General features: G+C 35.6%; 2 protein-coding genes and 1 pseudogene across 5 annotated transcripts; 1 reads left to right on the top strand and 2 right to left on the bottom strand.

Moving 5' to 3' along the window:
• The first annotated feature begins 606 nt into the window (after positions 1–606).
• On the top strand, positions 607–6,342 carry LOC143537367 (protein SUPPRESSOR OF GENE SILENCING 3-like; annotated as a pseudogene). The gene is made up of 6 exons (XR_013136045.1): positions 607–642; positions 4,084–4,938; positions 5,148–5,442; positions 5,535–5,779; positions 5,883–6,013; positions 6,087–6,342. The product of XR_013136045.1 is annotated as a protein SUPPRESSOR OF GENE SILENCING 3-like (transcript).
• A 1,334-nt stretch (positions 6,343–7,676) lies between these two features.
• Positions 7,677–12,141, bottom strand: LOC143539002 (uncharacterized). 3 transcript variants are annotated; one of them, XM_077032442.1, is made up of 3 exons: positions 12,030–12,141; positions 8,920–9,863; positions 7,677–8,611 (listed from the first exon to the last, which is right to left on the bottom strand). In XM_077032442.1, the coding sequence occupies exons 2-3, from the start codon at positions 9,832–9,834 to the stop codon at positions 7,883–7,885; spliced, it is 1,644 nt and encodes a 547-aa protein (XP_076888557.1). In that variant the 5' UTR covers positions 9,835–9,863; positions 12,030–12,141; the 3' UTR covers positions 7,677–7,882. The 3 variants fall into 3 exon arrangements, with proteins under 3 accessions (XP_076888557.1, XP_076888549.1, XP_076888553.1); XM_077032434.1 differs by lacking the exon at positions 12,030–12,141 and adding an exon at positions 11,877–11,910; XM_077032438.1 differs by lacking the exon at positions 12,030–12,141 and having other exon boundaries at positions 8,920–9,955.
• A 1,935-nt stretch (positions 12,142–14,076) lies between these two features.
• Positions 14,077–15,521, bottom strand: LOC143536181 (serine racemase-like). The gene is made up of 4 exons (XM_077030231.1): positions 15,433–15,521; positions 15,250–15,323; positions 14,978–15,164; positions 14,077–14,448 (listed from the first exon to the last, which is right to left on the bottom strand). The coding sequence occupies exons 1-4, from the start codon at positions 15,519–15,521 to the stop codon at positions 14,169–14,171; spliced, it is 630 nt and encodes a 209-aa protein (XP_076886346.1). The 3' UTR covers positions 14,077–14,168.
• Positions 15,522–16,737: the final 1,216 nt, after the last annotated feature.

Below are 16,737 nucleotides of genomic sequence, written 5' to 3' on the forward strand. Positions count from 1 at the left end.
CTCAAGCTTTAAAAACAATGCTCGGAACAAACTAAGCTTAAGCTCTCGTAAATACAACTGAACCTAGCTCGTCTCATCTACACCCCAAACCAGGGCTATAAACGAGTCAGACCGAGCCAAGCCGACACAAGTTCGAGCTCGACCTAGAAATTAAACCATCCAGCTCGGCTCAGCTCGAGCACGATCTCGAAGTTAAACAAGCTTAAGATCGAGCCAACGAGCCGAGCTGAGCTTTGGCTTGGTTACAAATTAAAATGAGCCAGCTTAGCTCAGGTAATTTGAAATCAAAAATTTTAAACCAAATTTATTCAAACTTTTATTGAACAAACTAGGAGTCACGAGTTTTTTTAACAACCCTATCCCAACCTTCTAAACTCATAAATAAAATAATATATTCGTCTAACACACAAATTTTCAATTGTACAAACAAAATTATACAAAATAAATATATTAATATATAAAAAAAAAACATAAATCCTTAAATTGTTGCTTCTGACAACTTTATAAATACATACATAGTAGTGACATCACCATTCACCAATACACACACACACTTCTTCATTATCATTTTCGTCAACTCGCTCCGACTCAGTTTCCGATTCCGATTCCGATTCCGATTCCGACTCAACTCCGATTCCTCCAGTACGTCATCACCGTCACACCATCCACCTCCACCGTAGTTAACATACACTCCACCACACACGACCACTCTTCTTTTTCACCTTACAAATTTTTATTACTTTTTTTTACCATTCTTAGAAATATTTGCGTTAAAAAAATCTGATTTTGGGTTTTTTTGCATCAAATAAAACTTTATAAACCCTAGTTTATGATGATAGTAAAATTAAGCAGGTATAAAGACTAATGCCACGTGTAAATCTGTTGTGTTATATGTTGCTTTTTTGTGTATTTTTTTTTTATTTTAAAGATTAGATTTTTAGGGTTTGAATATGAGTTATATGCTGTTTACATGAAAACCCGACTAAACCGAACCGAACCCTTCAGTTTTTATCATGTATTTTAAGCTTTTATACCTCCGTTTTCATGTATTTATAGTTTTTATTCGTATTTTTTTATTTTAAAGCACAGATTTTTAGTGTTTAAATAATAAGAGTTATATACTGTTTACATGATCATCGGATGAAACCGAACCGAACCCTTCATTATTTTTCATGTATTTTAAGCTTTTAAACCTCCGTTTTCATGTATTTATAGTTTAAATTCGTATTTATTTATTTATTTATTATTTTTTATTTTAAAGCACAGATTTTTAGGGTTTGAACAAGAGTTGTATACTGTCTACATGATCTTACATGGGTGAATAATAAAACCGAACCAAAACACCGACGAAACTGAACCGAACCAAACACTTCATTATTTTTTCATATATTTTAAGCTTTTATGTGTGACAACTGCCCGAATCCGACCCGACCCAGGTACCCGTTTTCTGATCCGATCTCTGTTATGATTTAATATTTATACTTATATTTTACTTTTTAATAATAATAATATTTTCCTTCCCGCCTCTTTCTCTCTCTTGTCGCCGTCCCGCCCCTCTGCTTAGCCTTTACGCCTTGAAACCCTTTTTCTCTCAACTCTTTGCTTGTCCTTTGGTTCTTCCCGCCTAAGGATGTCTGCGCAGCTCCACGCGCCAGACTCCTTACAAGGAAGCCTGCGTGAAGACCAGCTGTTCCTGCGATACGCGAGGCGAACTGTCCCCGCATCGCGCTAAGGATTTTATGTTCTTCCCGCGACGCGCTAAGGATTGTAGTTCTTCCCGCGGCGCGCTAAGGATGGTAGTTCGTCCCGCGGCGCGCTAAGGACTTGTGGTTCTTCCCGCAGCGCGCTAAGGTCTGTCTGTGTCTGCCTTCGCGCTCGCGCACTCAGCCTTCTCGCGCTAGACTTTTAAGTCTTTTCTCCAGTTTAATCCAGCCCGTTTACTTTTGTGATATCTTATCTTCTGTCTGAAAAGCCACTTTTGGCGCAGCATGCGCACCAACCCCATTGGTTGACAGAAAAAGTGACTGACATTATCTTTTGAGATCTGTTTTTCCATGCTTGACCAGTACCTTTATCTGACCCTCCCATGCCTGTTTACTGTTCCCTGTCAGCTTTTCCTTTGTCCCCTGCAGCTGCCATATCTTTTGATATCTTTTGCTTTTAGAATCTTTTACTTTTTGAGATCTTTTCCCCTTTTCTAGGGATTGTGTTCCCTAGGGTTTCCCTATAAATAATAATGCTATTTTCTTAACACTACACACACAAATACTTATTATCTTTATCTTCCTTGCTCTCTGCCGTTGATCCTCTGCCGTCTCCTCCCTTTGCATTCGTCTTCTCTCCTGTTCTGCCCTGATTTCCGGTAATATATAATATATAATATATAATAATTTGTTAAGTTACTTATTAATAATGCTAACATATAATCAAGACACTAAAACAAATCATTAAACCAATAACTTCTATTTATAGGTTAACTTTGCTTGTTTAAAAGTTGGTTCTTGCTTTATCTATCAACATACCGTTTACAAGTGAGTAATCTCGTACCTAATCCCTTTTTATTTTTAATGTTTTGGGATGTTCATGTGTTCGTACAAACTTGAGTCTTAAACTTGTTTATGAACTTTTGTCGCGCAAAACCCCATGTGTTATGGACGTAGACTTGGCTGTTTATTTGTATGTGTGGATCATTAACCGTCTTGTCGGCCTATTCCGCAGTTTTCATGGATCCATTAGATGAACACGGGAGAACTATCGTTTATGATTTTCTCTTTTGTTTACACTTGCACAGTTTTCTTGTTTTTGTGCTCAATTGGGGGCACGGATTGACTATGAGCTATGAATCTTAGACTTGGTCCCGATCTGATTACACCCTTGTTGAAAACCAGATATACACATGTTGCGCGCAATGATTATTATTATCTAGTTGTATCTATTAAACTTGATTTCTCACCGACACGCAAGTGTTGACGTTTTATTTTAACACATGTTCAGGTTTGCTGTAGCTACATTTGGAGCTTGTGGACACGTAGGACGTTTTTACTTTTGGACCTAGATTAAAATGTATCAAGACAAGTTATTGTTGTCCGAATATTTTGCCTTATAATATATTGATTTATGTTGATTTATGTTATCTTGTGTTTACGTTGCGCGTGCGCGAATGAATATATTTATTAAATATTGACACCCAATAGTGTCACGAGTAATGAAACAATATGTGGCGCCCCGATGTATAATCCGCCTTTGGTCGGGGTGTTACATTATGCCCTCATTTCCATGTTATTTATAGTTTTTAATTTTATACCTCTATTTCATGTATTTAATGATTTATATCAACATTTCGTGTATTAAGCAAAAAGTTGGCCATTATGTTAAGTTTTTAAATTTTAGCCAAAGTTTGGTTTTTGGTTATTAGCCAAGTTGTTAACTAACCCGAACCGGAAACCGACATACTGACTGAAATAACCGAACTGGATTTCGGTTATGGATTTTCTGAAAACTGGCGAAACCGAAACGAAGCTTTCATATTTTCATATGTTTTAAGCTTATGTACCTTTATTTTTATGTATTTATAGCTTTTATACCTCTAATTCATGTGTTTTATATCTTCATGTTCATGCATTTATAAGCGAAAAGCCAAAAAGTTGGTTTATTTTGTTAAGTTTAAAATTTTAGCTCAAGTTTGGTTTTGGTTATTAGCCTATTTGTTAACTAACCCGAACCGGAAACCGACATACTGACTGAAATAACTGAACTGGATTTCGGTTATGGATTTTACGAAAACCGATTATCGCGTAATGGGTATTGGTTTTGGTTATGTATAAAAACCGAAAACTGAAACTGAACCGAAAAACGGTGAAACCGAACCGATACATTCATATATTTATACATATTTTAAACTTTTGTACCACCATTTTCATATATTTATAACTTTTATACCTCCATTTCATGTATTTATATCTTCACTTTATGTATTTCTAAGCAAAAAGTTGGCTGGCTCATTATGTGAAGCCTAAAATATTAGCCAAAGTTTGTTTTGGTTATGTATAAAAACCGAACTGATGTTTGTGAAATTATTTGCAGATGAGTTCCAACAGAGGAGGTGGTACTGGTCAGTCCAACAAAGGGAAGAACATAGCCGGGGCGGCTAACTTTGATGTTAATCAGTTGAACCAAGTGGTCCAACACGTGAACCTCGGCTCCAGCCAGGGTGCTGGTTGGGAGGTGATGCCCAAAAAGAACAAAGCAAGAGCTGGGACCGCTGCTGCTGCTGCTACTAAACCGAACCCATGGGGCCCACCTGGTGCTCAAAGAACAGGTGTGCAGGCCAATGCACCGGTACAGGCTCCATATAATGCGTGGGCAGCCCGTCCTGGTGCAATCCCTCCACCACTGCAGAGTGGATGGAACTGGAACTCGAGGCAGTCGGGAAATAATAATAATAATAATATTATTCCGAATCCTCAACCTGTTGTTGAAGACGATGATCAAAATGAGGAAATCGATGATGATATTCTGAATGACGAGTATGACTCAGATGAAATCCCAAAAACGCACGAGGAACGGAAGAAAAACAAATGGTATGCTGCGTTTTTCGAGACTTTGGATATGTTGACTTTGGAACAGATCAATGAACCAACAAGGCAGTGGCATTGCCCTGCTTGTCAGAACGGGCCGGGTGCTATTGACTGGTACAAGAGCCTGCTGTCACTAATCACACACACGAAAACAAAAGGGTCCAAACGAGTCAAGATTCATCGAGATCTTGCTGTAGTTTTGGAGGAAGAGTTGCGTATAAGGGGTGCTACGATTAATCCAGTTGGCGAGTCGTATGGTCAATGGAAAGGTCTGAATGAAGTGGTCAAAGACAAGGAGATAGTTTGGCCACTCATGGTTGTTATTATGAATACACAGCTTGAACAAGATGACAATGATAAGGTATAATCATCATCATTATTATCATTACTATTATTATTATTATTATTACTATTATTATTCTGTTACTTGTGTTATGTTAGGACTTATTATTATTATTATTATTATTATTATTATTATTATTATTGTTATTATTATTATTATTATTATTGTTATTATTATAATTGTTGTTGTTATTATTATTTTATGTTTTCATGTGATATTATTTTCAGTGGATTGGAATGGGAAACCAGGAGCTTCTTGACTACTTCGGGTCATACGAAGCAGTGAAGGCCCGCCACTCATACGGGCCAAGAGCCCACATGGGCATGAGCTTGCTCATCTTTGAAGCCTCAGCCGTTGGATACACGGAATCTGAACGACTGAGCAAGCATTTTGAAGACGAAGGCGCGAATCGGGACACATGGGATCGTCGCCCTATTCTGTTCTATCCCGGAGGCAAACGAAAGCTATACGGTTACATGGCAACAAAAAGCGATATGGATCTCTTTAATAAGCACTCTCATGGCTGCATTATTCTTTCTTTATATTATGTTTTATTCATCATTTGACTTGCAGTTGACTTGGTTTTTAATTTTTATAATTTAATGTTTATTTAGGGAAGTCGAAATTGAAATTTGAGATGGTTTCGTACCAAGAAAAGGTTGTGAACCAGTTGAAGCAAATGAACGAGGATAACCAGCAGCTGCACTATTACAAAACCGAGTTGTGAAGGAAAAGATGCATTCGAAAGCGCTTGAAGAGTCGTATGGAATATTATCTCAACGAACTGAGGGAAAGTGAGAAACAAAAGCGCATCGTGAGGGAGAGAACGCAGCAGTATCATGAACAGAAACAGGAAGAGGTAATTTTTATTTTTTATAAATTATAAAACAAGTTGCTACATTTTTTATGTGATTTTGTTATTAAGTTTAATATTTCATATGTGAATGTGTGATATGTATTAGATGGATTACCAAGAACAATTTTTTAAAGACCAACTGAAGGTGATCCAAGATGCGAGGAATGCAAAAGAAGGCCGGTTTGATCAGATGAAGCAGGAAGAGCGTGTGACTGTCGATGTCGATCCTCTAAAAAGGTATTGTCTTTTTATAAATTATTATTATTATTATTATTATCATAATTATTATTATTATATTGTTAATATATAGGGATTTGAAGATTGAAGAAATGAAGGAGTTTGAGGAAGAAAGGGAGAAGTTGGTGAAAACGCATGAGGAGAAGATAGCAGAAATGAAGAGCAGGCATTGGAACGAGCAGCTAGAGATCGAGGCGGGGTATGATGCCGAGTTGACTCAGTTGATGAACAAGTATACTTCCAAACCATGAATTGGCTACTGAATGACTACTAAAAGTTATTATGAACCTTTTTTATATATTAAGACTTAAAATGCAGTTTAGACTTAATTATTGCTGCTAGTATTTTGATGTTGTGGTTATACACAACTTTAATTAAGAACATCAAGTTTGATGATTATGGTTTATTAATTTATATCATATTTGGTTGATATATGTTAAGTATTAAAAGTAGTAAAATGAATTGATGTCACATGCATATGATCAAGTGATGGTAATAATTACATTACATATTCAATCACATGACAAGATTATAATTTAGGTAACATAACATCCTTCTAAAAGATCTTATGTAACAAAAAGTCAACATGAAGACATGGGAAGAAATAAATGAGCAAGACAGATTTTTTGGTTGAACTTTAAACTACCTTTTTCTTTGTAATAGAGAGGTGATTTTCAGTAGTAAAGGCAGCTTGTGAAGTCAAAAAGGTTGCTCAATTGAATTGATGATGATTTTTTGAACACTCGTAAGTCGTGTAGTGTATATGAACATATTAATATATTACGATACAAACTGCTAATCAAGCTATAAGATCGATAATGAGAAAGAAGAATACATAGAAGAAGAAGAAGACGTTAGTCTCAAATCATCGATGCCATTCTCATTCATGATTCATCCCTATGTATATGAACATATTACAGATCTTATCTTTAACTAATGAACACTTACATTTTAGTCCCTCTACTATTTAACACCTAACATACAATAACACACTTAGAGAGGAATAGTGTAACATGTAGTTTGCTTTACTATATTACATGAAATTTACAATTTAATGATTTTTTTTTGCTGCTACAATTTAACGCAACTATTTTGACCTGTTTTTACCAGTCCGTATTTGTCCCAAATAATTAAAAATCTTGGATCCATCACTGGTATACACACATGTTTCTCCCTCTCGCCACGGACCCAATTTCCGGACCCTACGAATGGAGGATAGCCCATGGTTCAGTCACTCGCCTCTCTCATTTGTCCAACATGTGACCCTAAAAGGCTAGCCCACCACTCGTTATCTAAATACCAAGGAGAATTACCAAAACATCAAAGTTGACCAAAATTTTCAAATATAGACATTTGTTTAGCCATCCCCAATAGCACACGGGGCTAAGCCCGGCATCCAAAAACGCAGACTCAACCGGCACTTTCCTACCCATATCAGCCAAAAGAGTAGTCTAAAATGCTAAATCCTAGATGTTTCAGCCGACAGAGCTGATGTGGCGGCTTCTGATTAGAGGAAATGAGGGTTGACTACTCTAATGAAGGTTAAATTTCCATTATCTGTTTTTGAAAACTTTTGGTCAAAAACTTATATATGTATGCATTTATCGTATATGTATGCATTTATCGTATCAATACAATTACACAAACCATAATCTTTTGTGCCTCGCATGTACTAACTTGACGAACCCAATAATATGTAAATCAAAGACAAAGTTGTAAATAGAGAATACTTCATTAAACTCCAATAATATATTATACTTCTAAATGTTCAAAACTTCATACTGATATACCAAGAAGATTCAATTCAAGAATGAATAAATAAATTCCTCATAAAAATAGAAACTTTGATAAATAAAAACTATAACTTGCTCACCTGTCATCGTCTGTCTCCAACGTTGATTTCATGGACTCCTCATCGCTCTCGTATGAGTTCTGTGTTTTTTCTCTTTGTTCTGATGACCCTTTGACCGTTTCGTTTTCTGTTGACTTTTTTGTATCGTCTTCATCGCTGCTAGCTGATTGTTTGTTTTTATCTTCATCAGATGATTTCTTGATCTGTTCTTCGTTATTAATGGATAATTGTTCGGTTTTTTCATTCACAGTGTTCGATGATTCATCTTTGACTTTTTCTGCTTTTGGTGAAGACGACGACTCATCTTTATCTTTATCTTTATCTTTATTTCCCTCTGTTGTGGCTGGCGGGTCAACAGATGTTGACGATTCTGAGTTGACTTCTTCGGTGGGTAATTTCTTGTCATCTTCTGTTATGACAGGTTTTTCGGTCGACTGTGATCCTTGTGATTCAGCACCATCTTTGACCACTGACGGCTCGGTTTTTGTAGCTAACTTGGTGTCGTTATCTTCTGTTATGACAGGTTTTTCGGTTGAATGTACTTTGTTGTCTTCCTTTTTCTTGGGTGAGTCAACGTCATCTTTGACCACTGATGGCTCGGTTTTTGTTGGTGATTCGTTTATGTTGCTGTCCTCGGGTAGCTTGCTATTGATGTCTAGTGGTCCAAGCTTTGCTTCAGCATCCTTGATCAAATATGTTAAAGCTCGTGTATCGCGTGCACGTGCTAACTTCTCTGTATTTGAAAGCTGTCAAAACCGAAATTTAGATGATTTTTCGTTGATGTACGTTTGAAATTGATTAGATGATAGTTGTAATAAAACGAGCTTTATAAAATAGTGTTTGGATATCCTTCTGTTTTTTGAAGTTGCAAGTGTTTGTAAAATTCTGATTTTTCAAGAAACCAATAGATAAAATAACCAAAAAAGGCATTTGTGAAACATGACTACGAAGTTATAAGAAATCGGAGTAAAACTAATTATTTGAAAATCAAACGATATAATGATATCTGTTAATCCGAGCATTAAATACTTAACTTAGGTTAAAAGAAACTCACTTTTTTAATCTGTTCCACCCTGTGTTTAAGGACTTCATCACTAGCTTCTTTATGAGCGCTTCTAATAATATAAAGCAAATGTGACGAGAGTTCATCGGCATTATGTTGTTGAACATTGCACCGCGGTACACTAGAATTGCATCCAACTGTATAAAAAGCACAGTTCACAAGCTTCATAGGACAAATAGTAACACAATGTCTATCCATTTCACGCCTCATAACAAAATCCGAGCACTTTTGTTCACACGGGAGCACCATAAAAGGACAAATCGCTTCATGATTTTCTTTTTGAGCTGCACAGTACCTAGTTGTACACCCCTCATTGGTGCAATCCATTGGTCTAAACATACATTCTGCTCTATGCTTAACGAGTTCTTCCTCAGAACTGCATACCATATTACAATGAAATGAATTCTTGTAGTCAACATTCTTAAGCAACACTGAAGCAACATATTCTCTTCGAGCTAATAACCAGAAACCGTTGATTTCCATTTCTTGTACAAAATCATCGATTCTATCATCTCGTCTGTCACTTAATACCCACTCGGAAACCCGACTGAACATGTTTCGTTTAGTAGATGTGAAATCATCAATGAGGCTTATGATTATATCATATGGGTGTTCAGATATTTCCAACATGGAGGCGTTTTCTGATAGTAAGAATTCAGCCACGTAAGTCTCGCTTCTTTGTGTCAAATAGTCAGTCATTGCTTTTCTCATATCAACGGCTACTGAACCAGCACTTGTGAACAGGCCACCTGTTGTGCTGTCAACACACGATGAGGCTAACCCGGGCAGGAGTTCTTGGGCTATTTTGTAGACAATTTCAGTGTCACAAAGTCCACAGTCATAGCTTTTAGCCAGTTCGGATTTCTCAGATTTGGTTTCCACTTCTGCTGCTACTGGTGGATCCATAATCGGTTCAACTTATCCAATGTTTCAAACTGAGAAAAGAATTCAGTATTTGTAACTTATGTAAGATGTGTATATCAACCCATGTAACAAGTTATTTGAAAATAAGAAACTAGATTGTCATTATTAGTGAAAGTGCAATCTAGAATTGTAATAGTTTCTATAAAGTTACTAGATTTTATATTTTATTTGGGGAACTAAAGTCTACTATACCATTCAGGAATGACAAGACGAAAAACTCTTGTGAACCAAAAGCATTACCACAAGAGGTGCAAATGAGCTCCTCAAGATCGAATCGATAAAAGGCTCGAAACAAGCCGAGCCTTATCGAGCCCGAGCCTCAAATAAAGCTTTTTTAGTTATCAGACTGAGCCCGAGCCTTGTGTGGGAAGATAGTTTAGGCTCGTCGAGCCTAAACGAGCTTATTGTACCTTTAAGTTTTAACTCTTTTGGACTTTTATGTATTCTTTTAACACTGCATGGCCAAGCTCCAGCCAAGCTTAGGCTTGTTAAGGTTTTTCTAAAAATAAATAAAAATACTTAAAATGTATATAAACTAATTAATAAATTATAAATGAGCCAAGCTTGAGTTTGAAAAAACGACTCATAGGCCAAGCTCAAGCTTTATGAAAAGAACCCAAAACGAGTGGTGCTCGAGCTCTTCTAAGTCAAAACGAGCTGAGCTCGCTCGAGTCTAGTCAAGCTCAGCTCGACTTGTTTACACCTAACGCCAACAAGTTGCAACAGGCAGAAAGATAATTTAGCTTGGGGATTTAAGAGTAATGTAACAAAGTAGAAAATATTTCAATTTCATTGTGCAATATGCAGATAAGTAGCTGAATATAAACTATTGCAATTATAGTTTACATAACATTATAACAACATAAGCAAGGCCACTAAGGTCCAATTTAGGCATATTGCACATTACAGGATTTTATACTGACATGATTTACAGGCTACCTCATCATCAAATATATGAACACAAAATGTTAGGGTTCAACAATCAGTTAAGAGTCAAATTATGACCTAGTCGCCATTTACAAGTACTGGGGGCGCAAACAAGCCGACTCGAATTAAGCTCGTTTAGTTATCGAGGCCGAGCCCGAGCCTTGTATGGGAATATCGTTAGCCTATTATGCTTTTAAGTTTTAACTCTTTTGAACTTCTATGCATTAATTTCACACTGCACAACCAAGCTTAGGCTCGTTTAAGATTTAAAAAATAATAATAATAATAATAATCAAAATGTATATAAATTAATTGACAAATTATGAACTGGCTAAGATTGAGCTTTAGAAAAACAAACCGAAACCGAAACGAAGCGTGCTCGAGGTCTTGTAAGTCAAAACGAGCCGAGCCTTATCGAGCCCGAGCCTAAATTAAGCTCGTTTAGTTATCGAGACCGAGCCCGAGCCTTGAATGGGGAGATCGTTTAGGCTCGCCGAGCCTTAACGAGCCAATTATGCTTTTAAGTTCTAACTCTTTTGAACTTCTATGCATTAATTTCACATTGCACAGCTGAGCTTAGGCTCGTTTAAGATTTTTCAAAAAAATAATAAAAAGAAATAGAAATTATGACAAATTATGAACTGGCTAAGCTTGAGCTTTAGAAAAAAAAAATCCGAAACCGAAACGAAGCATGCTCGAGCTCGAGGTCTTGTAAGTCAAAACGAGCCGAACTTGAGCCTAGTAAAGCTACACTGACACACACACACATATATATATACACGCACACATAATGTTAGGGATTTGATGCATTAATCACTTGCATATTACAAATCATTTCTCATTCAATTGCACTAAATCTAAACACGTAATTAATAAAACCGGATTCAAACAGTAATTAATTAATCAATAATAACTCAATTATTCACAAATATTAAAAGTAGTGATTACATAAATGCTATGTAAATTCGGTTAATAAATTCTATATCACTTTAATCGAAATTGAGCTAGATCTGATACCTAGGTCAAAAATTAAGCAATTAAATCAACAGCATCACACACTTAAAACACAAATGTATACAGATTAGAGTTTTAATTACCGATTCGAAGAACAACGGAGCAACAGTTTCACGAGAGAACAATAATAATAATGAATAATTAGTGAATTGATGAAATAGGTAATGAGATAATAATAATAATAATAATAATAATAATAATAATAATAATAATAATAATAATAATAAAAGTCGTACCTGCAAATATTACAATTACAAATACGTGATCGCCATTAACGCATTTCGGATTTTAATTGATTATTATTTGAAATTGAGAATAAAGTGAAAAAAAAAAGTAGCAGAAATTGGGGAGAGTCGATGTTTATATGAATCTGGCGGTTTAACTGATATGACTGTTTCTTTTTATTTGTTTTTTTATTTTTTACTTTTTGGTACCTTCTTATTTTGTAACTAACTATTGTTTTACCCGGCGCGTAAAACCCAAACATTGTCGGCCGCAAGTGTTGATACGGTAAGTCGACGCGAACTCGGTCGGTTTCGGTTATGTATGTTACTGTATCGGAACTAAACAAAAAATAATAAGATTTGAGGTGGACCAATGGGGTGGCGTCACCCGGTAAAACTCGGACGTTGGTAAAACTCGACCGTTGTTGATCCCCGATGTTGAGGCAGTGAACCTAAGCAAATTCAGTTGGTTTCTGTGACATTCGTTACGATACTGGATTTAAAAAAAATAGGCATTCAGTCGGTTTTTGTTACGTTTGTTACGGTACCGGAACTAAAACAAAACGCGTTGAGTCTACGCGAATTCGATCGGTTTTCATTATGTTCGTTACCATACCGGAATTAAAACAAAAACAAAATTGGCATTCGTCGGTTTTCGTTACGTTTGTTACGGACCGAAACTAAAAACCCAGAAATGATCAATAAGATGCCGCAAAGTTGCCCAATCGGGACTTTGCGGTACCAAACTTTGTACTTGTATTATATGATAATATAACCTCTTTATTATTTATTTTAACGGCGACCAAACTTCTGTAATTGGAGAGTCATGTTGTCATTTTTTTTTAGCTGGGTTCACGCTAGCTAGCTTTAGAGTCTGGCTTGGGTGTTTCCCTGGGAAACTGTACCACACGCTGCTACTTGATAGTAATTGTGTAACCACAAGAGCAGAATTCTCTAGCGTAACACACAATAAGATGAAAACTCGGGTTGGAATTCGAGCTGGCAACCTCGTAATGCCTAGCTCAAATCATTCATTGTCAATATCCACTAAAAGTGTTATTCATTAGGATCGAACTTTAGGTTTCATTACAAACTAGAGAACCCAAGCCTTTTACCATCAGGTCATAAGTGGTGATGGATTATATACCCTTTTTACTTTACACATGAATATTAATTTAATTTTTTTTTGGAAGGACAAGGTGTCAAATTTTGTATAAAATAATGACTAGCTAAAACACATGCATATAAAATGGGATTTTAAATCTTTCTATTTTTCTTCTCTCTTCTGTTTTGTGCAATGTTGATTAAACTGGACCTAATTGGGTCGGGTGATTGGATTGAGAACTGAATGCCCGTCGGTTTGGTTCGTATGGTTGAATCGCATGTTGCTTTTCACTAATGATGGTCGAACTAGGAACCTGGTTTAGCGTTTGAAAAGTAAAAAAAAAATGTTACGGAATTTTCCTTTTAGATTATAAGATTTGAACTTGGCACTGATGTGCAAGTGTTTGACGACTAATCTAGACATACTTTGGCGTTATATTAGTGTTACATGATTGCTAAAGTTGATACCCCTACATGGTTACATTAAAACCAAGCTAGACCTGGTTTAGACCAAATATAGTAAGCGTTTTCTCACCCTCAAAATGGCGCAAAACCTCTGAGCACACCGCCCCGGGGCGTTATGAGCTGAGTTTTGGCTTAGAGAATTTCCTATGAAACGCCTCTCCCAACTCTTCCAACCAGTCATATTCCCCCCACATTAATTTCTTTTATATTTATATTAAAAAATAGAAAAGCATTAAAAAATCAATAATAATAATTGTGTAATGATTGAAAGGGGGTTATTTGGCTTTATACCACCACATAATATTTGGTCAAAAGTCAAAACTCCCCCTTGCTGGTGTGTCTGACACGTGTCTCGTGACACTCATTAAAAGGGTTATGGCTACACATGGTATTGGTATTCTAAACAGGTAAAATGTAATATCTAAATTAATAATTCAAACCAAACTTGGTCACCTTATAAGGTGTAAAATACTAAAAATAAATAGATCATGCAAAAAAAAAAACCAGAAGCAAAACATAAGTAGCAAGTACATGAAAAGAGTCTGCAATTATTCATTCTTAATACTAATTAAAACATACTAATTAGTGCTCATGACGCCCGTTGCTCTTGCCATTGCTCTCCTCCAAGCCTCTTGCGTAACGGCCTAGATCCACATTGCCTCCCGAGAGCACTATCCCAATGTTACGAGCATCCTTCCAAGCCGGATTATTCTTGAACTTGTCTGAAAGAACCGCAGCTAGGCCAATTGCACCACTAGGTTCAACCGCAACCTTAAGAATCTTAAAACAGTATTTCATAGCTTGAATAATATCTTTATCGTCCACGGTTATGATATCGTCAACAAAATCACGTACAATGGGCCTACATAAATAAAACTTTACACACTCAAATGTTGTTACAATGTTGTAAAAGTAGGTCTACTAGGCTGAGTACTCCTTGAGTAATCGCTACAAGGTATGTAGTTACTAAGAATCGATCAAAGGTGGTCAACTGGTCAACCTCAACCAGAATCAGATCTAGTTGGTCAACTTGACTTGAAAAAAACATAATTGGTATTTCTATAATTTTGAAGAACGAATATTATTTTTTTAATTAATGATTAGCAATTTTAAGAATAATTTAGTATTTAAAAATGTATTTCCCTTATTTATATTGATATTAACCTATTTTATTAAAATATTAATAAACTTATGATATTTGACATACATATATATAATATCCAAAAATTAGTTTTATTTATATTTACCATGTCCGAACCCAAGTACTCTGAGTGCACCCAGCTTCCCAATCGGCCGCCTAGCGACTTTTGCAACCTTTATTATTTTTTTTATGATTATTATTATTATTATTAATGAATGCGTTGAAGAGCTATAAAGATAGATGATATTACCAAGTTTGATCTCCAAGAGAAGCTAGAAGCCCATCAGCAATTGTGTTGGTCTCAGACAAGGTTATGATTCTACCACAAGCTTTGGATTGTGCTGCGTCGTCTGCTCCTTTTGGCTCGGCAGCCAGGACCCGAATGGCAGGATTTATCGATTTGGCTCCAATCGCTACTCCAGATATTAAACCACCACCTACACATGTGTTCTACTTCCATGTGAAAAAACTAACTAGTATAAAAATATTCATATATGATCATAGCAAAAAAAATACACAAACCGCTTATTGGAACTATGAGCGTGTCAAGTTGTGGGACCTGATCAAGAAATTCGAGTGACACCGTACCCTGACCACTATAAAATAGTACAAAAAAACATAAGTGATATTTAAAACAACTAAGATTTTATGGGACAACTTCATGTTATAGATGTTACAAAACTTAGAAAATAATTAAGGTAATACCTTATGATGCGAGCATCGTTAGACGAAGGAACAAGAACACCTCCAGTCTCGAGTAATACCTTGTTCGCGGTCTCTTGTCTAGATTTCATATTACTCTCACTAAATATAACCTGACCTCCATAGCGTTTCACGTTCTCAACTTTGCATTTTGGTGCGGTGTTTGGCACGACCACATAAGCTGGAATACCTCGAAGTTTCGCAGCCAAAGACAATGCCGCGGCATGATTAACACTACATTTTAAAAAAATTAATTAACTTAAGAAATCATAATATTAAGTTTATAAGATTGAAATAAAAAAGGTAATAAATCAAATGTAAACTTAATGGAAAAGATTTTATTTTGTCATTTATTATGCATATATTATATATTGGCAAAATAATGTCTATACAATTAATATTTTGCCATTATTATTTTCTTGTGTCAATGATGCCTCATACCTGCTATGAGTTACAACTCCTTTGCTTGCCTGTTCTTCATTAAGAGAAAAGACTGCATTTGATGCACCTCTGAATTTAAATGCTCCACTGAAAACAATCAACAAATATTAAAATTGATATTAATAAGCAAAAAGATGCTAATCCGTTTATCTGTTGAGTCGAGATACATTTTACCTCTAACCGATAAAAAAAATATTTAGTTAAAAGCGAAAAGGCCAACTTAAAAGCATGGAAAATGTATTCTATAGCATATTTAGAAACTAGTGTTGTTATTAAAATCATCCCACTTTAATTTTTCAGTTGGTATTAACACATGATTGTGATAGGTAAAATATTTAATTTTCTTCCTATTTTCATTAAACCGTTCCCATTAAATAGGTTACTACAAAAAAAATCTTCTATTTTGGAGAAAATATTTGATTCAAAATAAAAATTATCCTATATCAAAACCTAAATATTCTGCTAATAGTAAACACACAATTTTTTTTTTATTTTTTCTTTTATAAAAATTGATCTTTGGAACTTAATTTCTTACCCCTTTTGGAAGCATTCACACTTGAAAATAAAGCTTTCCCAGCCATGGAGTTTAGTATTTGTGAAGATACGACCGCGGTTCTATGAACATACGGCTTAATCAAAGCGTGTGCTTTGGTTATTGAGTCGATCTCCGCGGCATATTTCTTATCTTCCATGCTTGTTTTCCTGTTTGTGGATATATATCATATGAGAAACTAAGGCATAATCAAGCGGTACACGGTTAAACATATATCGATATTCGATCACACTTAATGTTCAATGTTTTAGGAACCATACAATATGTTATAGGTTCACTGGTTATATATGTTATTCATGTAAGATTTTTAAGAA

This window comes from Bidens hawaiensis, unplaced genomic scaffold (genome assembly GCF_021521415.1).
Source record: "Bidens hawaiensis isolate Kalapana, Puna unplaced genomic scaffold, B.hawaiensis_p1.1 tig00000780_1, whole genome shotgun sequence".
Lineage (NCBI taxonomy): Eukaryota > Viridiplantae > Streptophyta > Magnoliopsida > Asterales > Asteraceae > Bidens > Bidens hawaiensis.